Below are 22,232 nucleotides of genomic sequence, written 5' to 3'. Positions count from 1 at the left end.
CCTATTTTGAAGACATGGAAAAGCTAGTTACCAAATTCATCTGGAAAGAATCCCCAAATAGCTAAACTCATCCTTAAAAAAAGAATAACATACTGGGAAGATTAACACTTCATCATTTTTAAACTTACTATAAAGCCATAGTGGTCAAAACATAACGGTATTGCACAAAGAAGTAATTGATGAATGGAATCAAATGGAGAGCACAAATATGAACTACAAAATCTATAGTCAACTGACCTTCAACAAGAGCCCCAAATCCACTGAACTGGGACAAAATAGGCATTTCAATAAGTGGGCATGGAAAAACTGGATATCGATAGCCAAAAGAACAAAAGAGGACCCTCACCTTACACCCTATGTAGAAATTAACTCTAAGTGGGTCAAACACGTAAGTATAAAATCTAGGACCATGAAGCTTCTACAAGAAAACGTAGGGGAACATCTTCAAGATCTAGTAATTGAAGGTATCTTCCTACACTTTACACTGAAAGCACTAGCAACAAATGAAAAAATAGATAAATGGGAACTCCTCAAAATCAAATGCTTTTGTGCCTCAAAAGGCTTTGTCAACTTGCTACTTATCATAACCTGCCAAGCCCCAACCAGGACCATTCCAGCCAATCCAAAAACCACATAGGGCAATATAGAAGATTCCACAAGGATTCCATGCACTAGAGTAACTTTCCAGAAACCTACAACCTCCAGAAAGACCTCTGGTCCAGATAAGTTCAGAAACCTAGCCCAGACTCTCCAGAACATCAGATAGTCCCATCTCTCTAACCCATACTAGTGACAGACCCTTCCAATATGAAAAATTGAAAGTGGCCATAGTCCAAACCCCCTAAAGAGAGGGATGGAAAGATCAAAGGTGATGGTGGAGTTATACAGAGAAGATAAGACTTAATCAATGAATATGAATGTTGAGTCATTAAAGTGATCTCTCTTTTAATCTTCAGTATTTTAGAGTAGTTGGAAGTAAAAACCTAAAATTGTGGAATTGTCACCCATGTCAAACTCTGAAATATGTTCTACAACAAGTTGTGGTGATGTGTTTTGAAATTCATAGCTCTTCCGTACATAAGTTATTTTTCACAAAAAAGAAGGAATAAAAGTCAATTGTGATGATAAAAAATATTTAAGCCCTCTACCTTCCTTTATTCTGGAAGGAAAAATATGAGAGGATCCTATGTAGCCCATGACAAACTCTAGGACCTGTCTTGTAACTACTAGCTGAAGAATACTTTGAAAACCATTTTTTTTTATTTCTTTGCTTTGTACATATGTTATACTACAGAATAAAAACAGGCTTTATCAAAAAGGTGAAGAAGGAGCCAATTCAATCAGAGGAAATATTTGAAAATCACACATTGGCATGGTTTGATATCCTATATATATAAAGAAACCATACAACTCAACAGCAAAAGAACAAAAAACCCAATTATAAAATGGACTAAAGATATGAATAGGTATTTTTCTGAAGAGCAAATATAGATGGCTCAAAAGCACATGATGAAATGCTTATTCTCATTAGCTATAAGGGAAATGCAGATGAAGACTACAATGAGATACCACCTCATACCTATAGGAATGGCTACTATTAAACAAACAGTAAATTACAAATAGTGGAGAGGATGGGGAGAAAATGGGATATTTATATACTGCTGCTGGGAATGTAGAGTGGTACAGCTGCTATGAAAGGCAGTTTGGTGGTTCCTTGGGAAACTAAATTATCAAGTGGCCCAATGACCCAGTAATAGCACTACACATTATACACAAAGCAGAGAGGAAAGCAGTGACACAAACAGACATTTCCACGCCAATGTTCATAACAGCAGTATTCACAATTGCCAAAAGATGGAAACAAACCATGCACCTATGAACAGATGAGTGGATTAACAAAATGTGGTACATATATACAATGGGGCATTTGGCAGCAGTAAGACCACATGATGGCCCGAAGCACATGTTAAGATAGATGAGCCATGAGGACATAATTCTGAGTGAAATAAGCCAGACACAAAATAATAGATACTGTATGATTACACTTTTATGACCAAGGTAAATGGAAAATCAGAGGATGGTGATACAGAATACAAAGGACCTAGAGAAACAGGGAAAGTAGAGATGGGTGAACAGTAAGCTAATGAGGTTGAACAGAAATGTAAAGGAATAGATAGAAGTGAAGGTGCTTTTCTAGAGGGTCTATAAGTAATATAACCATACTGAAGGTGAACATAATTGAAAAGGGTTGTATAGACCTATGTGTCCCACTGATTAACATTACAAATACAAATAAGTTCTTGCAAGAACTACCGCAAAGGCTTGAACCTTGTACAAATCATGATAAGTTCATGGCACAGGGGGAAATTGCTATTGCATGCCATGGGCTATGTCTAATAGGAACACATGAAGAGTAACAGCAACTGCAGAGGAAAGAATGGGGAAGGGACAAGAGTTACGGGGAAGTTTAGATTTTCTATTTGGTGAGAGTGTGTTCATTAGTTATCTTCTTTTGGCACACAATGAATTTATCTAAAATTGAGAGTGCTGATGGATTGCTGGCTTTGGACATTATACATGATGCCCAAAGAATGGAGCTGGCTGAAAGATAAACTGACTGAGGAAGTAGAGTGGCAAACAATGGTGTGTACATATGATCAAATATTGTGCTGCTTCAAAAAGGAACAAAGTTGTGAGGCATGCAATATTGTGTATCAACCTGTGGGACATTGGTGTGGCAAAAAAAGCCAGAAACTAAAGAGCAAATATTGTATGCTTTCATTTAGAAAACAGTTATGAAAAAACAGAGCCTTAGATAGTAAACTCTTATAGCACTCACATGAAGTCTGGAGTGGTAATTGTCATTTCTGGATTTCAAGAGGCTGTTTTATATATGTATAACCTGTAATTTGGAGATAAGAATGATGGCGATCATGTCAGCTGTAAGCCAATACAGAATACAGGGCTACAGAAGACACTGACTATATTTTAGAACCTCGTCTACTCTTTGAGACCAAAGGATGAAAGATTTATCTTGCCCAGAACCTAAACTATCTGTAGCACATAATCTAACTCAATCTATCTGGATAGATCATTTAAACAATTCAAACACAGTGAGCTTACAAAGGAGTGAGGGCCTTTAATCCTGTATAGCTTAATGCAATGCCTGAATATATCCCAGAGTAAATTAAGCACATACTCAAGAAGTATTGATAAAATCCCTTGAGGGATGGAGAAAAAATATGGAACTATTAAACTGTCCACCAGGGAAACACCTGATACTGTGTCAAACATTAGGGATCCCCAAATCAACAGGATAAACCCTTGATCTTGAGGCTTGCTCTGGTGAAGCTTATGCATGTAGCAGATAAGCTTAGCCTACCTACTGGTGTATCCAGGAATTACTTCCAGAGGACCTCTCTCTAAGCCTAACTCTGCAAGTGAAATCATTGCCCTCTTGCCTATGTGGGACATGACATCCAGGGGTGGGAGTGTCCCTGGTGGCATGGTAGATGAGCCTGACCTTGAAACCATGGTATCAATAATGCCATCTTACCAAGAAGGGGAAAAAATGTATAACAAATAAGGTATCAGTGAATTCAAACACAGTCAAGAGGCTACTCTGGAGGTCACTCTTACACAAACTTCAGTAAGATACTGCTGCCTGTAATAGCTTGCCAAACCCCAACTAAAACCATTTCTGCCAATCCTAAAGAACACCTCAGGTGTTACATAAGATTTTCCAAAGGTTCCACGAACTAAGGTAACTTTCTAGAAACCTACAACCCCCGATAGTTCTCTGTATCAGATAAGTCATGACATGCAGTGAGACCAGCCTCTCCAGAACATCTACTAGTTACATCCCACTATTCCATGTTATCAACAGCCCCTTCCAACGTGAAAAATTACAAAGGGCATAGCCTCAATACTCCATAGAATGGGAGAAAAACCAAAGGTGATGGTGGAGTTATACAGAGAAGGTAGGGTATGACAAATGAGAATGACTGCTGAATCATTATACTGATATTTCCTTTAGTCTCTGGGATCTTTGAGCAACTAGAAACAAAAACCTAAAATTGTGGAATTGTAACTCATACCAAACTCTGTAATGTGTTCTCAACTAATTATTGTGAAGTGCATCGCTGAAAAATGACTCTCTTTTGTTTCATATTTCATCCATGAAAAACCTGAAATATGGGCACTTTCATGGAATCAGTAAAATTGAAACATAAAAAAAAGATACAAAAACTGTTCTTCTCTCCCAAACTTAGGATTGATGTTCGATCATTTAAAAACAATATGAAAAGAAGAAACAAACCAAAGAACAAGAAAATCTATTCTATACTTTCTATGTACTTTTACCTATCTGATGACTTAAAGTATAAAAGTAGGAATGACACCATTCTGCCAAAACGCACAGTATAATTGGTACAGTGCACTGCTATTAATTTTGAGTTAGGATATGATTGGCTAGTGTGGGGGGGGGCACAAGAATGTTTCCATACCAAATGGAAGCATTTACAGGACATTTATGAAAGGGATGCCTATGTCTTTTGTTGGCAGGAGGATTCATCCTGATGGAGAAAAGGCCATAAGGAGACTCACCATTAGGAGCCAGGGCCAGGAATCCTTCTATGGGTCCCAGGGAGAAAGGAGGCAGGTGTGAAGTCAGACGGGGGCCAACATCACTTGGCATCCTGCAGTGTGGTCCAGCTTCATTTGGAAAAGAGAAAATAAGGAAGGTCCAGGAACCCTATTTGAAATATATGAAGGTGAGATGAGGTTCCCAGTGCTAAAAAATACATGAACCAAGTCCATGTCCAAGGTGCTCAAGAAAATCAGTGCCGTATCGCCTCTTAGATGGATCTCACAATTGTCACCCAATCTCAATCATATCATCCTCCAGCCTAACTCAGGGGCAGAGCCTGTCCAATTCCTCCAACGTCACCTCAATGAAACCTAGAAGAAACCACTAGTTTCCATGTAAGTAGCTTGGCTAAGAACTGGTAACACACGTGACCTCTTTGTTACTAATCCTTGGGTAATAACACAGCACTAGGGAACTTCTTAGGAAGCAGATGGTGAATATTGGGTATTTGTGGCTCTGAAGGTTTTCTGACCAGGATCTTAGGTGGAATGTATCCTTGTCCACCAGTTGTGCTACAGCTGGCCCCTACATTCTTGCCTGGGAAAGGACTTGAACTACCTGAGCTCCTGTCTAGGTAAGCGCTGGCTGCCCTGGGATAAACAGGCAAAACATGCAAAAATCTCCAAATGTCGTGGGGAAAACATACACAGCATGTAAAGGAATGAAATGGTCCCAAAGCCTTGAATGCAAGGAAATAACCTTGATTTTTTTATATAAATACATTGCATCTTAGCTACACTCAGACAACACACTCATGATTTCTTATCTCCAAATATTCACACCAACACACCAATCCACCCGTTTGAATACATATATCACATTTCCACCAACCCACTAAATACACATACAACCCCCAAACTATGAACTCATAGGAACACAATCACAAAAACATGCACAATATAGGTCGTAGTCTGAATTTTTACATACCCAAGGGGTCCGCAGATAACACACACAGAATACCCCATGTCCAGGACAACAAACAGCCACCTCTCCTCCACCCGCAATCAAGCACAAAACTTCCTCAGATACGGACACTGAACCCTTACCCCAGGGAAGAACACACGTGTCTCTCACACTCCAGACACATCCCCCCCCAGAACCTCCACAGCTCAAGAATACCCCGATCAGACCACGCCAGAGCCCCGATTCCACACAGAGCAGAGCACAGCAAAACTCAACAACCTCAACCTCTGCAAGTGAACGCAGAGATTAAATGGACACACAGACATGCAATAAATTTAATAGGTGTAGCCACATCTACAAATAATTTAAATATATACATCATTTAAAACAATTAAATATATACATACACACCATTTACCCTCACTCCAGAGGCCAGTTCCCGCATGATGCGTTGGATCTTCATGCCTTAGAATGTCACGCAGGTTGCAATGGTGTCAGCCACCCCTTTCCTCGGCAGAACAGCGGTTTTCAAATGCGGAGGGTCTCACATCACTGGCATCAGCAGGAACGAACCTGCCGGGCACAGGGTCCATGCTTTGCCCCATTTCCCAGCGCACTTGAACCCCGGAGCCCCCAAACCCCGTCAGCGCCGCGGGTCCGGTCCCCGCGCTCCTCGGGCCCACGGGGCGGCGCACGGCGGGAGCCTGAGGGCAGGACACGGCCTTGGGGAGCAGCTCCCGACGGACACGGAGGACACAGGACCCAAGAGCACATGCGACAGCGAGCTCAGGGCCACATGAGACAGCCTCGGGGCTCAGCAGCCATTCTCTGTCTTACACAAGCGGCATAAAAGCTCGTAGGAGCGGCGGGACCGCGGTCAGAGGACGCACCTCGCACCCCACCCCGAGGTCCACCGACAGGGACGCGCCCTCGTGTGTGCGCATGCGCATCTCTGCAGTGCTGTGCGCATGCGCCTCTCTGCAGGGACCGGTTCCCAACCGACTCAAGGGGCGGTTTGAGGGCGGGTGACCACGTGGCTCGGGACACTGACGGCCCCAGGGTGTGCGCATGCACAGGGCGCAGGGGCGGGGCCTACCGGATATGCAAAAATGGATCTTCAGGAAGGGGCTGCCAGGCCTCTCCAGAGCAGGAGATGCCTTTCTCCAAAATCCTGCCTAGCATCTCTCCCTTTGTGAATGCACGTGTAGGAAGAGACCATTAGCGTTTTTTATAATTATGAAAGTGCAGGGCAATTCCATGCAATTAAAGAGTAAAACATTATTAATAATAATATAACAACTCAGTGAAATATTGTTAGAAGAGACCAGCCCTAAGGGAGTGTCCTCGGACGGGAAGGACTGTGTATTCTCGCCTGGACTGCGTTTATACAGTTCTTACTCCGTCCTTTAAAAACCACAGATACTTTCTTAGACTACCTGTATCGCATGCAATATATTTGGAAGATACTTAGGCTAAAATATTATTTGTTTACTGAGTTTTAAATTTAACTGGGAATGATGTGGGGATTTTTGTTAATTCTGTCAACCTTCTTCTTAGGCACAATTCAAAATTCAAAGGAATTGTAGGCCTATTCCTTTTACTAATCTAAGAAAACAATGATCTTAACCAAGCTACCAGTGCAAACACGGTAACTGCAGCAAAAATATGAAAATGGAAATGCAGAACAACACATTTTAATCATCAGAAATACAAGTCAAAAAGTTATTTAAAATGATGTTCTATTGTACTTACTTTTATTTATGAGAAACGAGGATGACATGCAGATAGCAGTCTAACAGGCTGAATCTGTTCAGAAAATCCTGAATTCCAAAGTTGTTACCTTGTCTTCATAAATACATATGCAATACATTTCTCACATTCTATGTTCTAAATTTGATTCAGAAAATGATACTGTGCCCAAAGTGGCAAACCTACCACTACTATTGCAGAGCAGAGTCTGTTGACAGGCACCAAACTAGGTTTACATAAATGACTTGGGATAAATCTTGTGCTGTTTATCTGAGGGAAAAAATCCACAAAATGGTCTAACGAGGTACATGCCAATTGTGATACCAAATTATTCTTTGAAGGGAACACCCACATTTTTTCCACCTGTAGGAGACCTTCAGTCAGTCTCCCCTCCCCCACTTCAAGCCCACCTGCCCTCTCCCCTCCCCCATTGTAGAATGTCTTGAGTCCTACATTCTAGCCCTGTTTAGATTCAAATTTTCCAACCTTTCCTTGGATTCCTGAGAATCTGCTGGAAGCAGGTCACTCTCTGAGTCCTGGAATTGACTCTGTGAATCAGGAATTGGATCCTGAAATTGAAACAGTGGACAGTGTTCAAGCACACAGGAGGGATTTCAGAAGGAGGTAAGAATGTAGGATGGAGGCGTGTTATAAGAGTACTTTTTCAACTTCAAGAGCCATTCCTCAACTCTAGGGAAATTTCAAATTGACGCATCTTCTTGGACAAAAATTGAACTAACTAGAGGAAGGAGAAGGCACTTATTCAGTCAAGAACATCTCACCTGTAGAGTGGGGAGCAGGTTGGAAACCTGAGAAGTGCAGTTGAGGGTAGATCTCCTTGGAGGTAGATCTGGATGTGAGAACTACACCGCCTATATAGAAAGGATGGGGGCAGGCAGATTTAATCTCTCTAGAATGAAGAAAAGACACATGAAAAGTATAATAAAGAGCGGTGGAATTATGTTGTGTATTGGCACAGAGGCTTGCCTAGAACCTGTGTTATTTCTTTGGGCACCTGGAAACTCCTCAATGATTTTATTTAAAGGATAAGAAATGGAGTAAATAAGATCTCGCAGGGTAGTCAGAAACAATGGTGTAAAATGAAAAGTGTTCAGGAGGTTATCTGTGTCTACATCTGCAGTGAAAAATTCTCATGGTGAGCTAGCCTGGAAGTTACTCTGATTGTCCCAACCCAGAGTCTCTAAGCTCTTGCCAGACCAGAGACATCTTCTCTCTCACTCCAGGTACATGTTTTCTTTCATTCAAAAAGTTCAGGTCCATTGGATAGCTTCACCTAATAATAGAAGAAGTTGGGGATCCATAAATTTTTCTGAATTGTTCTCATTATGGAATCTGAGATCTTCAGAACCACATCAGCTGGTTCATAACCTCATGATGAACCCACAGGCCTTCATTTTACAGCTGAGATGAAGATGTTGGTTATATTCCATGAGTACTTCATGGTCATGGGTTGGAAATTGGGTGTTGTTGGCTCTTCAACTGAACATTCTATGAAAAAATGACTTATTTTCCACAAGTGAAATAAGAGTAACAAGGAATTAAGTAATGTTTTGTCTATTATTATTATTATCAACAACCCTAGAACAGCTTTGTGAGTCATTGTTCTCTTGTTCTGGCTCTCTTTGAGTACAGTCTGAGTGAGGATCCTGTGCACAGGAACATTTTCCAGACTTCAAAGCCCCCAAATGGTACCTGACTCATGCCTGGTGATGCCCCCAAATGGTACTGATCATGCAGAAAATACAGGTTTCCATAGACCATCCTCACACACTCAGTTTTCCCTATCATAACATTTTGCATTAGTGTGGCAGGCTTGTGCAATGTATGAAGCAATATTATTATACAATTAACTATAGTCCAAAGTTTACAAAGTTCATTGTGTTGTACAGTCTGGGGTCCTTACTTCTGTTGTTAAGGGCTCTAAGTAGAATGACAACTTAGTGTGTATAACTCCTTATCAATTTTGAATTGGAAAGTTTAAACCTCTGGAATTCTCTCCTTATATGCTTACTAATCATCTTTTATGGGTTCTGACTGACCCTCTCCAGAAATTGTTGGTTGTTACATGATTGATTCCTGGGGAAATCAAAATTCCCCATCCTGAAACAGAAATTCCTGATGGGTTGAGTTCAGGGAGCCGGCCTTGGCCCTGTGTAACCTGGGTTTGGTGGGAGCCGAGGAGTAACAGGCATATGCCTGGGAAGGAGGTGTAAAGGGCATGGACTTCAGAAAATTTTCCCTAGGAAGACTTCTTTTGTTGTTGAGAGGAAGAAAAGCATGAAAGATGATTAATAATGACAATCAGACAAAGGAAGATTGAGGAGAATATGGAAAACTACTCTTTGGGAATCTACATTACTTGAACCTCCCATGGCTGACTAGAACTTACCCTATAGAACATCCCTTTATCTGCTCTTGAGTGCACTGAGGGGCATTTTTCCAAATAGCATATGCCAAATTGGGTCTTCATCCTGCATCAGTCTTTGAAGCTAGCCAGATAAGTGGTGGTGATTTCCTCAGTTATGTGCTGTGATCCAGTGAAGTAAGAGCTCCATTCTTCTTGGCAGTCAGAGGTCTGGGAGTCCTGAACTGGGAGCAAGTTCTCCAATGGTAACACTGTCATCTGGATTTCTGGAACCTAAAATCACTAGGGGGACATTTGCTAACACTGCAGTTTCCCTGTCCACATGCCTGCTCACCTAATGAAGTTCACGCCTCTGATACCTCAAGGAGTAAAGGGGAATCACTGATAGTATCAACATTTTAGCCTTTTTTTTACTAATCCATTTAAATATTTCCTTGTTTCTACAGAATCTTCAGTGCATTGGCCAGACATGACCATGAAGCCTGGAGTCTCCCTGTATCCTTTCACTGCACAGCCCATTTCCCTGCCCCCTCTTGCCCCACCACACCCACTTCCCGGGGTGCAGCACCCACTGCCCATCCTGAATCCATCTTTCCCTTCTGGCACTTTTCTAGTGCAGCCTGCTTTCCCTGGGACACTATTGGTGACAGGAAATGGGGGCCCTGTCACCAGTGGGCCTGGAGCTGACAGGGCCATTTTCCAAGTCTGGAACCAAGGGGGATCAGCTGCAGCTCCACAAACTCAGACCTTTCTCCTTCCTCAGAACCCCCACATTTCGACTGCCTCAGGGATCCTTGCCGGGGGTGGTCAGCATCCACCTCCCATGATCTTGACAGCTTCTACAGTGCAGACCATTAGACCTGACACTGCTGTGGGGGGCACCCAGGCTGCTGTGGGCGGTTGGTGGCCCGGCATTCCCCCTCAAGCTCCACCACCAGTTTCCCAGCTGACCCCCATTTTTCCTCCAGGAAATGCTTCATCTATGCCACAGGGGTCCTCCAGGGAGGGAGGCCCTGTGTCCACCCACATGAAGCCCTCACAGGATGACTCCCAGAACCCGAACAGTGTTTACGAGAACTTCCAACGGTGGCAGCGCTACAAGTCCCTGGCCCGGATGCACTTCTGCCTTAGTCCTGATACTGAAGCTTTTTCCTGCTTTCTAATGTGAGTGTCTTCCACTCAGGGACAGATTGATTATCTCGGAGTATTCTGATAAAGAGGCTTAGGGAATGGACAATAAGATTAGGGTATTAGGGAATAATTGAAGGAAGGTCATGAGGGAAAAGGGACTTATTGAGAGCAGATATATTCTAAATACCTTACACAGGGATACAAGTTTCACCTAACTGTCTAAATCTTGGGTCAGCTAAGGACTTTCTCAATGACATGGGCTTTGATTTACCTTTGGTTCTGGATATGTAATCCAGATCCTAACACATGAGGGTCTGGGTCTGCACTTCCCAAAGGTCATTTTCTACCGGACCTCCATCTCAGAATCATCTCTGAAGTTTCTTCAATTGCTCATCCTTTGGAACTCTGCAAATGGGTACCCAGGAAAAGCTTTTAATGTACCCTCAGGGGTCATTCCATACAAATGAAAGTGAAGGCTCAGAGGCAAATCAGAGTCTCAAGCAAATGTCTTCCTTGAGCGTGGTTTTCCCAAACAGAACCCTCATATTGGTATTTGTATACAATCTCTGATAAGGGGAATGTGAGGTAGAAGTACTGAAAATCCTAGAGTAAACATCGGAAGGAGGACATGAAGGGACAGAGGGCAGAGCACAGGTGAGGGGAAAGGCGATGTGTGCAGGGTCTGGGCAGGGAAAGGAGGAGGTTCAGGAAGAATATTAATGACATGGAGGATTTTAGCCCAGTGCTTCGATCCCTGGCCCGTCGGAAGCCCAATATGCCCCTGGAGGAGGGACTGCATAGAGCCGTGCAGGAATGGCAACACACGAGCAACTTTGACAGGATGATTTACTACGAGATGGCAGGAAAGTAAGTCAAAGGATCCTCATTATTTTGCAAGGGTTGGGTAGTGGGGTGCAATGGAAAATGATGAGGCAGGTTGTTGTCAGGCAATGTTGGTGGTCATTCGATCGGATGTTCATGGGATGGGGTGTTAACTGAGGATTCCTGGGATATTGAAGGTACAACTCTTCCTTGCAGTAGCTTCCCCATTCATCTTTACTGCAGGCACTGTCCTCATTTCCATTTCCTAGCATGCTCAAACCTTCTCGGATAGTCATCTGCAGATACCATGATACTGAAGGTCTAAGGATAAGTTTGGGTATAATTCCTGCAGATTCTAACTCGATTAAATTCCAAGTTGTAGGAACTATTCAGTAGGTGACATGCTCTACCAGCTAGATCTGTAACTATGTCCATGGATAGGGACACAGATGCTAGGTGCATAGAACTTAGAGGTCACCATCTCCTCAGAAATAATGGCCAGATATCATTTCCCAATATCCCAGAGGAGGCAAACTTGGAAGAGTTTGGTTAGGGGAAGCCAGGGACTCCGGCATCCTGTGCAAGGGTCCTTCAGTCCTTACCTCCATGTCTCCATGTTAATCCCTTGGCTAAAACACAAAGCCATGGCAAACACATTAATACCACCTCATTAACACCATCCATTACCAATAATTTCCATCCTTCCAATAGGAAACATGTACATTTTACGTGGAAATTAAACCCATAATGTTTGAATCTGCTCAGTTCCCAGATCTTCACATATCATTATTTGGTTTACTGGTCCAAATCTCTACATTCCAGGCTAGGATTCCTAGATCTAGGCACTCATCCCTGATTTATGTACCATAGTTACATCCCAGACCCAGCTTTTGAATGACAGCTCTTCACATCTAGGGTGTCAAAGCAGTGTTTGGGGTAAGGTGCACTGGCCTGTTTTAATTCAATATCCTATACAAACATTGTTTTGTCCCATTGGGTCCTAGCTGAGGAAGGTGTAGTGAAAATAGTCAAAGCTATGTGTACATCCTTGAGCCTCTACCATACCATGGAGGGTTCATTTTCTTCATATCCTTCTTAAATTTTGGTGTGTTGTGCTGTAGGTGAAAGGATGACATAGTAACCTCATGATGTTTCCCAGAATTGTGACTATTTCCCTGAGCAAATAGCCTTTCTTAAGAAAGAACTTAACCATGAACTTGATAATCCATATAAAAAAATTCATTGCCCTTTTTGTTTGTGCTGAACTCTGATAATCAGCTCCCAGTGGACTAAATTTCTTAGTAATTTTTGTGCCTTCTTCCATGCTAGGTTTATGGAGTTTGAGATTGAGGAAGAAAGTCAGATTGAGACACTGAAGGAGAAAAATCATTCCCATCGACCTCCCGTTCCAGCTCCTCCAAACCTTGATCTTCAGGTGCCCTCGGGGACTGTGGAAAGCCAACAGACAGGTATGGCTCACCTCATTCCAGCAGAAGACGAGGTCCAAATGGGCATAAAGGAGGTTAGGATTCGCATGTGCTACATTCCCTTCAAGATGTTGAATTTAATATTTCAAGCATTTGGGTTTCAAGAAAATCCCACCAATGTTGCTTGGTTCTCAGCCACATTTTCTCATGAATTTATCAATTTGGCAGATGTCATAACTACTCTCTCACCTTGACTGCCCAATAGTGGCACTATTTACATATTATGCTTAAGAACTTTGGGATTGATGAGGGGATATATCTTAGAATATTGACAGGCTCACCTTTCCTTGTACACTGACTCCCTCCAAGATATTTCATCACTGGTATCTTCCGTCATGTTTTATGTAGCTTTAGGTAATCTGACTCTCTATGGAGCCTTGCCAATGTCCCTAAAATATTAGTATCATGAACATGTGTTGGAAGATAAAAGATGGAGTCTCATGCAAACTTCTCTTCCTCATTTCTATCCTACTTTTAGTGCCTATTCCAAAGAAGTCAAGCCCTAAGGTGCAGGGTCCAAAAAAACAGCAACACAGGCACCGGCACAGTCTGAAGAAGAAGGCACCTGAGGAGATTCCACTTGAAGCCATAAAAGAGTATATTGACATCATGGATTGGCTGGAGGGAACTTTGCCCTCTGACTCTGAGAAGACAGAAGGGAAGTGGGAAGGGGAAGATAATGATCAGCAGCAGGAAGAGCATGAAATGTATCCAGACCCAGAACTCCTGAGCTACTTGGACAAGCTGTGGGCAGAGGAAGACTTTATTACAAAGGTGGGCTGTGTCTATGGGTGTGGTGGCTAGCTGATTACCGAGTCTTGGCACTATCACCAAGTTAAGCTCTGTACTTCTGCCACAGGCCATTTGTACTGAGATCTATTCCTTACTTCCTGAGCAGTGGGTATGTGTGTATGTATGCGGTTTTTTTGCATGTGTGTGTGTGGGTGTCTATGAGTGTGAAGATTTGTAGCTGGGGGTAATGATGGTCTAAAGCAACCACAGATTGTGGTGCTGCATCAGGGTTTGTCCTTTTGACCTCCAGATTGAAATGTTACACTTATCAAGGATGCTCATTTCTTTTTCCAGGTAGAGGCTGTCATTCACCCTCGATTCCTGGAAGAATTGCTTTCCCCTGGAGAAGATATAGATTTCTTGACCCTAATAGAAGAGCTGCAACAGGAGGAAGGACTCACTGCCACACAGGTAAACCTAGTGTTGAAAGGAACATCACAACATAAAATCCAGAAGACATCATCAATCACGACATTGCCTTGGGCATCATAGCTTCTTTTGAAAAATTGAGCAGATATATGGGCAATTTGTGAACCAATAGGTTGGAGCCTATGGATATATGTGGAAAAGGGATGGTAAGGGCTGACAATTTGATAATAATATGCAGGAAGATGGGCAGAAATGAGCTATGGTCTCTGCACTTGAAATGCAGCTACATATTACCAAATGCAATCATCTCCATCATTTGCCCAGCCTCCTTCTCTTACAAAATTGTGAGGAGCTAATTGCCTATTTTCCTTCCTCACAGCTGGTTGAGAAACGTCTTCTGGCCTTGAAAGATGGGGAGGGTGTGAAAGCCACCCCAAGTTATGACATACCCAGAATGGACTCGGTGACTTCCATGGGCGAGAAGAGCCATGGAACAGACTGCAGAGATGACTATGGCTCACTTCTAAGGGATAAAATTAATATTAACACCCCACAGTGTGATGGCAGAGGAGACAACAACCTGGATATCCCTAAGGACCTTGCTGTGTCTCAAAGAAGACAAGAATGTCCTTATATCATGACCACACAATTCACATCTCCTTGCAGTTCCCCTACTTTGGGAAGAAGGGATAAGGAAATTCATCAAGAAACATCCTCTGCAAGGGAAACTTCCAGGCCAGCAGACAGGTCCAGTGGAGATGAGGAAGAGGAGCTCCCAAGCCTTGCCTTTCTCTTGGCGCCTGGGTATCGCCTACTGCCATGGGCAAGTTTCAGGCATACTCACTCTAACTCCGGTCATCTGCCTACTAGAGCTCAAGGGGCTCAGCGAGCATCCCAGAATTTATCTTCTAAGAACAGAGGTCTCAGTCATACTCCATGTACTGCTGCCACTTCTCCAAGGAGAGCTGTTTCTGATAGCCAATCTTCTGCTGAAAAGACACCCCAACTAGTGACTGAGTCTGGGGTCCCTGGGAGGCTACTCTCAGCATTGAATTTGGTTAGAAACACTCAACCTCAAAAAAGAAAGTGACCTTGTAGGTCACAGAGAGAAGAAGGACCATTGGAGAAAGTAGGAAGCAGTAGGAAGCAGTAAGGGCAAACTCTTCACATACCAGTCATTTCATGTTGGGGTCCCAGAGTAGATTTTCCCTCTGGCCATGCCAAAATGACCCACAGTGTTGCTTTCTCATGCCAGTGCTGCTCCCTGGAAATTCTAGAGTGTAAGGGGAGGGCTAGAAAGAGAGCCAAAGTTTTCTATGATGGAAATGATCTCTTGGGTGGAGGAGGATGAGGTGTGGTCCTTTTAGGTGAGAGGCATATAAAATGCAATAAAAGGTTGTTTGGGTGGAAAATGCTCTAAGTGCTGTAATATTCCCTAAACATCACTGATATATGTTGTATTCTGTGAATGTGTAACAGGAAACATGTGGCTGGCCACAGACTCTTTGGTTCCAAAGATGCCTGGCTGAGTTACTACCTGTAGATTCCTCCTGAAGACAGATTCACTTTCAGGCTTTCCCTGATAATTGTTCAATCTCCACTGATCTTTTCCATCCTCTTCTGCTCAGAAATTCTGAGTTATGTCCTGGTGCGTTTCTTCTGTGCTTTTTGGTAACAGACATTTCTCAAGGTATCCCTTTCTTCTTCCCCACACACAAGTCCTGGCTTAATTGTGTGTGGCCTTCTGTGGTCATCATGACGTAATCTGTGTATCTTAATAAGTCATTATTGGGTGGCTGCTTTTTTCCATTCAGATTCTTGGCCATTAAATAATTTCCTATAATTGGTCTAAACAAAATAAATTATTTTTAGGTTTGTAGGTTCAGCTTCTCTGGAAGATGAAGACATCTGAGCTTCTATGATCCTCAGCACATCCAAGCCAACATCTCTGTGGTGGTTTGAGCAGAGATGGAGAAGACTGGCTCCCTGTGGACATGACTTTGTGTGTTTCAGACTCAGTATTGGAGATGACATCATTAGGATTCAGAGGGATTCCTAAATAAATAGTTGTAGCCAGCTATTTTTTCATTATAATGAAGATAGACAAAAGAGAATAGGCTAAAAAGAGATTCATGATTTGTCTATCAAAGAATTGTCTACATTAAACAGGGCATTGGTGGCCAGAGGTAACATTCCTTTGTGCGTTTCTGTGGAGGAATGTGTTTTTTCCAGCTAGATGGGGATGAATGCATTTCCAGTGACCAGGGAGACTGATCTCAGGAGACTATGGGATGTTTGAAGGATCATCCCACCAATACTGCTCCCTCTCTTTAGTAATTAATGATTGAAACTCATGTCTTGAATAAGGCAGTTAGAAATTTTTTTATTTGTATACTGTATGGCATGGGCCACATTTCATTCTTCTACTATGTGCATATCTCCTTATTGCAGCACCATTTGTTGAATTTTTGTTTGGTTGTTTTTTTGTTTGCTTGTTTGTTTGTTTGGGAAGTGCATGGGCCAGGAAAAAAATCCAGTTCTCCTGCATGGCAGGTGAGAATTCCACCACTGTGCTACCCCTTGTACCCCCTACAGATGTTCATATGCATACCCTAATAGTTCCTTTCCCATAAGAGTAATATCAATTAGATTGTAAAAAAGCCAAACAGGACCAGAATTGGATTGGGGTGCACTTTAGGTCCTGGTCTTCTCTGCATGTGCAGGGTGGATGAGAGCTGTGTGGGAAGGGGAGAAGGACTCAGGTGTTCAGTGAGCCCCTGCTTGAGCTCTTAAGGAGACCCATGGTCAGAACCATGGGGTGGCCTAGAGATGAGACTTTTGGCATTCAAGATTTGATTCTGGAGTCTGTGGAGGATTTAGGTGGTTGCTGGGCATCACGGTCTGTACCTGACCTCAACAAGTAAAGGCCATATTAGGTAAAAAGCGAAAGTGCTGAGAGTAAGGTGGGACTGTGTACTCACTTGTCCCACTGAATGATCTGGTTCTCATCTTTTAGTCTCCGGTTAACTCCTCAACATCAATTGTGTGTGGCCCACCTCTCCAAACACTTCCTACCAGCCCTAACTGTCAGACACTCATCATTCCTTAACAGAAAATTCCTGACTCTCACACTTGTTCCTGGACAGCTAATGATTCCTTCTCCAACTTTAAATTCTGATCCATTCTCTCCTGCGGGTGTGGTTTCAGGAAAGATGAGATTCCCAGCATGTGTCCCTGGCACAGTTCACATGCAGAGCTGTGGTCCCAGGGCAGAAGCAAAGTGAAGCTAAACCCACGCTTCTACCAAGGGGCCCTGGCCCCACTTTTTGCTCCCAGAAAAGAGCTTGAGATAGAAATGGCCACATGTCAGCACACACTGATTCCTCCTATATACTTCACAGTTCTGGTCCACAGTTTTTCTCTGCTAGTATCTTCTTCTTCTCAGGTGAGCAGTATGCAGGAGCTGTCTACTCTTGATGTTCCTCTGGGTATGGGAAATTTATACTTGGCCATGCTTTTTCTAGCTGATGTCCACTCTCTGTTCCTAGAGAGGCTTTAACGAATAGAAAGAGTGCTCACATGTTATACCCCCTCTTAGACACAGTGTGATGCTCAGATGGACACCAAGCACCTATTGTACAGAAGATTTCTAAGCAAAACTGCATGTAGGCTTCTCTGTAGCATGGATTCTCACCATGAGTTTCTATCTGCTGCTGCATACCCCAATACCCACACTGGTCATTCAATTCTAAGATGTTGACAGAATGAGAGAATCCAGGCTCCACCATGCAGTGGTGCATGTCCTTACTCAAATATGCAACACTTGTGCATTCACTGTTCAGTATTCATCAGAAAATGGAGGCAACATAGAGTAGCTCAGGAAATTTGAGATAGAAAACGTATCCTCTTTAAAGGGAACTAGGTTCACCCGTGTCCTGTTCTGCTCTGCATCAAGAATGGGCATCATTGCAGTTACACCCTGGGATGCAATGGCTGCTGTCGTGTTCTCACACACCTGACTGTCTCATGGCCCTTCACGTCCTTATTTTGTATGAACAGTTGATGGGAGGTGGTCAGTCCACATGCTGCCCCACCCTGGTGCCATCCTGATGTTTAAATTCTTCCCACGGACCTGAAGCATTGGAAGTGTATGAAGTCCCATCACTGTGTGTAACTCCACCTTGTCCACCATCTGACAATCAGGTATTGAGGGTAACTTGCAATGCTGATCTGTCAAGGTCTCCCTGGCATATAATAGGTAAACACTCACTACTGAGCTGCTGTTTCTTGGTCAGGTTTTCCAACACTTCTCTGGTAGCACATGTAAAGTCAGGATTTGTGATGTGAAGGATTGATTATTCTCTTAATATGAACAGCAACTGAGGAAGCCATGGCGGGTGGCCCACTGTTTTCAGTCAGATTTCTGCTTGAGGTTTATCAATTCACACACCCATACACCCTGCTGCCCACTAAACACACATCTCAAGAGACACCACTGTCTTCTCAGGGTTTATATTCAAATATATGCAAAGTTTACTTGGCACTTAGCAATTGTTGCTCCAATGAATTTGGAGGAAACAGCTTTTTGGGTTGGCTTTGGATTTGCTATCACACAGAGCTGATTCGTAAGGCTCCGAATTGTGCAATTATGCAACATAATATGTGTGATGGTGTGAAGCTGTATGTATCCCCAGAGAAGTTATATTCTTAAATTTCATCCATTCTTGTGGTTATAGAAACATTCCTAGTAAGTCTTTTGGTGAGTGGGATATATATTTTTTTTATAGTGAGAAATATTTACACAATTATACTCCAACAATATTATACAACCAGTGGCTCATAATATCATCATATAGTTGTGTATTCTTCACCATGATCATTTTAAGAATATTTATATCACTTCAGAAAAAGAAAGAAAAAAGAAAATGAAAGAGCCCATAGAGCCCATACTTCTTGCTCCACCTTTTCATCAGCCCACAATATTTCAACCTAACCAATTTTTACCCTTTAACGCTCACTATTATTTATTTTTATTCTTTTTTTTTTTTTACTCATCTGTCATATCCTGGTTAAAAGGAGCATCAGAAACAAGGATTTTACAATCTGACCATCACATTCTAAAAGCTATATATTTATACAGTCTTCCTCATCCAAGTATTCAAGCAATTCCCCTTGTTCATAAGGCAGCTGAATGGTCTCAGTATCTGATCCATTTCTTCCCCTGATTACAAGGGTATACCCCCCATTTCCTGGGTAGAGGTTGACAACTAAACATGGCAATTTCTCTTGCTCAACAAGCTCCTCTAACAAGCTCACATTGCTTTTTAAATTCTGGGCAACCTCGGGCTCTTTTTCACTGGGCATGAAAGAAAAGAGGTGGGGCCAAGACACTCCAACAGCTATACGGTTTCTTTTTCAGATGATGACAATGTTCTGGAATTTGATAGTGGTGGTGATTGAACAACCTTGTGCTTATACAAAAGCCCACTAAGTTGTACAACTTAAAAGACTGATTTTTATATTATGTGAAAGATATCTCAATTTAAAAACAACAAATCTATAGTGCAGCGTCTTAGATTGTTTGTCTGTAAAAGGAGTTTAGACAGCATGTAAATGAGAGAAATTCTTGTCCACAATGTGTTATTCTTGAAAGCAACTCAGGAACTCTCTGAGTGCAGACAATTGGAGGGGTCTGATGAGTTGCTTCTGTCCTAGATGTGACTGTACATCTGCCCAGAGTGGTCTCTGCTCTCTCTCTCCTTTTCTCTCCTTTAGAAGGATGCTCCACCACTGGATTTCAAAGAAGCACATCTTTTGTAAAATATGGTTCTATTAACTGGTCACTGGCAGACAGGACTTTCAGGTGACAACATACAACCCACTACATCTGACATCTATCCTCCTGAAATTCACATCCATCCAATGTGTAAGGTACACTAACCCCATCCCTGCATCCATAAAAGTCTAAACCCATTAGATGATCAAATCTGAAATCCAAAATCTAAGCCAAATATTGTTAGTTTAAAGAGCCAGTGATCTCATCATATAAATCATATATGGATATGATACATTCCAGGGACAAAATACCACTTAACCGCTGGATCAGGGACCATAAAAAAAAAACACCAGTAATCTCCCAAACAAAAGGGTGGGAAAGGCATTGGATAGTCACTAGTTTTCCAAAATAGAGAAACTGGAAGAAACAAAGGGAGATTAATTACAGGTCGGGTGAAATTCTTTCATTTCTATGTGTCCCAGATCTGGGAATAGTCCTCCATGGCTCTTGGCTCTGCCTTATGGACCCATGGCAGCATCAGCTCTGTAGAACAGCTCCTCTGAGATATTCTTCTTTTGATCAGGGGATTTACTATATCTGTACCTTAGTAGCTTCACCACCTGCAATCTGCTGCAAAATTTTAAGAGCTCAATAAGCTTCTTTTCCCTTGTCTAGACCCTGTCCATTTCAATTCAAACTATCAGTGAGGAAGGATTATCCATAGGAGGGGACCTTGGTTTGACCTGAATGTGATGATGGGAGGCAGGTGATGGCAGCTCAGCTGAGCATAGGAAAGAAGCTTCCTCAGGTAGCCCTCTATCCCCCTTGCTGACCTCCCTGCTTCCCCTGAACAACACAAGAAAGTTTCAAAGGAAAGAACCACCCAACTGACTTTGAGACATTAGAGGCTCTGATGGCTGCTATTCCCATGGATAACTCTGCTGTACCCCACCAGCAGTTGTCCCAAATTTCAGTGGGTTTCCACCACATTTACAGCAGACATGTTGTGAGGAGATATCTATTATGGTGCGGAAGTCTCTTGAGTTGGGTGAACAGTGTATGAGCTGATGAGGAACAACCATGTGGTCATCCTGACAGAAAAGGCCATTGGCCTCATGCATGTGGGAGGAGGAGGGACACCTTAAGCCCCATCTCCTCCTTTACATGCCCTCCAATGTGCTTTCCCTGATTATCTCTGGAATGACAGACATCCAGTCACAATACTCTTAGGCTTAGTCAATTGTCCACATTAGACAAGGAAGCTGACTACCTGAGAAGACGACAGCAGAGCAAGAGCTGCCATGTGCCTGGACCCTAAGAGCTGCAGCCAGCACTGATGGCTTGGATTAAGGCTTCAGGTGGGGTTTTAGGAGGAGACCAGCCCTGCTGTGTCAACCACTCAGTGTGTCAACAGAATCCAACCTGGAAACAGATGTGGACAGGCCTTAGACACCCAAGAGAAGAACACAAAGACCACACATAAGGAGGCACTGAAGGGACTGGCAGGAAAGGGGAGCTTAGGGGTAAAGGCAGGCAGGCTACCAGAGCAGAGGGGCCTTCAAGAGACAAGCCAGGCACATCAGAGTCCATCTACAGCCCTACACAAAGGGCCTGGCATTGCATTGCACCTCAGTCCCCATTTTTATGGCACATTGTACTTAAAGGAACACTCCTAACATCTATGTTCTAATTTGCTAGCTTCCAGAAAGCAATATACCAGAAACTGAATGGCTTTAAAAAAGGGGAATCTAATAAGTTGCTACTTTACCGTTCTAAGACTGTGGAAATGTTCAAATTAAAACAAGACAGTAGAAATGTCCCATCTAAGGTATCCAGGGAAAGAATCATTGGTTGCAGAAGGCCAATGCTGTTCAGGGTTTCTCTCTCAACTGGTAAGGCATATGGGGAAGATGGTGATGTCTGCAGGCTTTCTCTACAAGCTTCTTGTTTTCTGAAGCTCCCTGAGGGGCATTTTCCTTCTTCATCTCCCAGGGTCTGTGGCAGTATGGACTCTCTGCTTTGGGGCTTCTTTATCATTTTTGAGTTTTCTACAAAATGCTTCCTCCTTTAAAGATTCCAGTAAACTAACCAAGACCCACCCAGAATTGGTGGAGTCACCTTCTCTCTAATGAAAGATTAATATCCAAAACTGGGTGAGTCACAACTCCA

At 42.8% G+C, this 22,232-nt stretch overlaps 2 protein-coding genes across 20 annotated transcripts in view; one reads left to right on the top strand and one right to left on the bottom strand.

The window, feature by feature from the left end:
* LOC143664209 (olfactory receptor 14C36-like) overlaps window positions 1–14,802 on the bottom strand; it is a 52,825-nt gene extending 38,023 nt beyond the window's left edge. For 7 of the 19 annotated variants that reach the window (XM_077137847.1, XM_077137846.1, XM_077137839.1 and 4 more), the window contains exons 1-4: window positions 8,083–8,330; window positions 7,787–7,869; window positions 5,963–6,124; window positions 4,606–4,713 (exon numbers count right to left, since the gene is read on the bottom strand). Coding sequence is in view for 5 of the 19 variants with exons in the window: in XM_077137832.1 (XP_076993947.1) it covers window positions 4,606–4,608 (3 nt within the window). In the remaining 14 variants the exon portion in view is untranslated. Of the gene's footprint in view, window positions 1–2,839; window positions 2,903–4,605; window positions 4,754–5,962; window positions 6,125–6,441; window positions 6,475–7,786; window positions 7,870–8,082; window positions 8,331–9,710; window positions 9,911–11,088; window positions 11,223–13,407 lie in introns of those variants that run through there. The other 12 variants (XM_077137849.1, XM_077137843.1, XM_077137844.1 and 9 more) reach the window with 7 other exon arrangements.
* LOC143664208 (NUT family member 2G-like) lies at window positions 7,761–15,785 on the top strand. Its single transcript, XM_077137831.1, has 7 exons — window positions 7,761–7,924; window positions 10,133–10,850; window positions 11,556–11,684; window positions 12,969–13,108; window positions 13,605–13,900; window positions 14,213–14,329; window positions 14,667–15,785. The coding sequence occupies exons 2-7, from the start codon at window positions 10,156–10,158 to the stop codon at window positions 15,375–15,377; spliced, it is 2,088 nt and encodes a 695-aa protein (XP_076993946.1). The 5' UTR covers window positions 7,761–7,924; window positions 10,133–10,155; the 3' UTR covers window positions 15,378–15,785.
* Window positions 15,786–22,232: the final 6,447 nt, after the last annotated feature.

This window comes from Tamandua tetradactyla, chromosome 20 (genome assembly GCF_023851605.1).
Source record: "Tamandua tetradactyla isolate mTamTet1 chromosome 20, mTamTet1.pri, whole genome shotgun sequence".
Lineage (NCBI taxonomy): Eukaryota > Metazoa > Chordata > Mammalia > Pilosa > Myrmecophagidae > Tamandua > Tamandua tetradactyla.
Note: the sequence above shows the minus strand (reverse complement) of the source record. Positions and strands in the feature narration are given on the sequence as shown.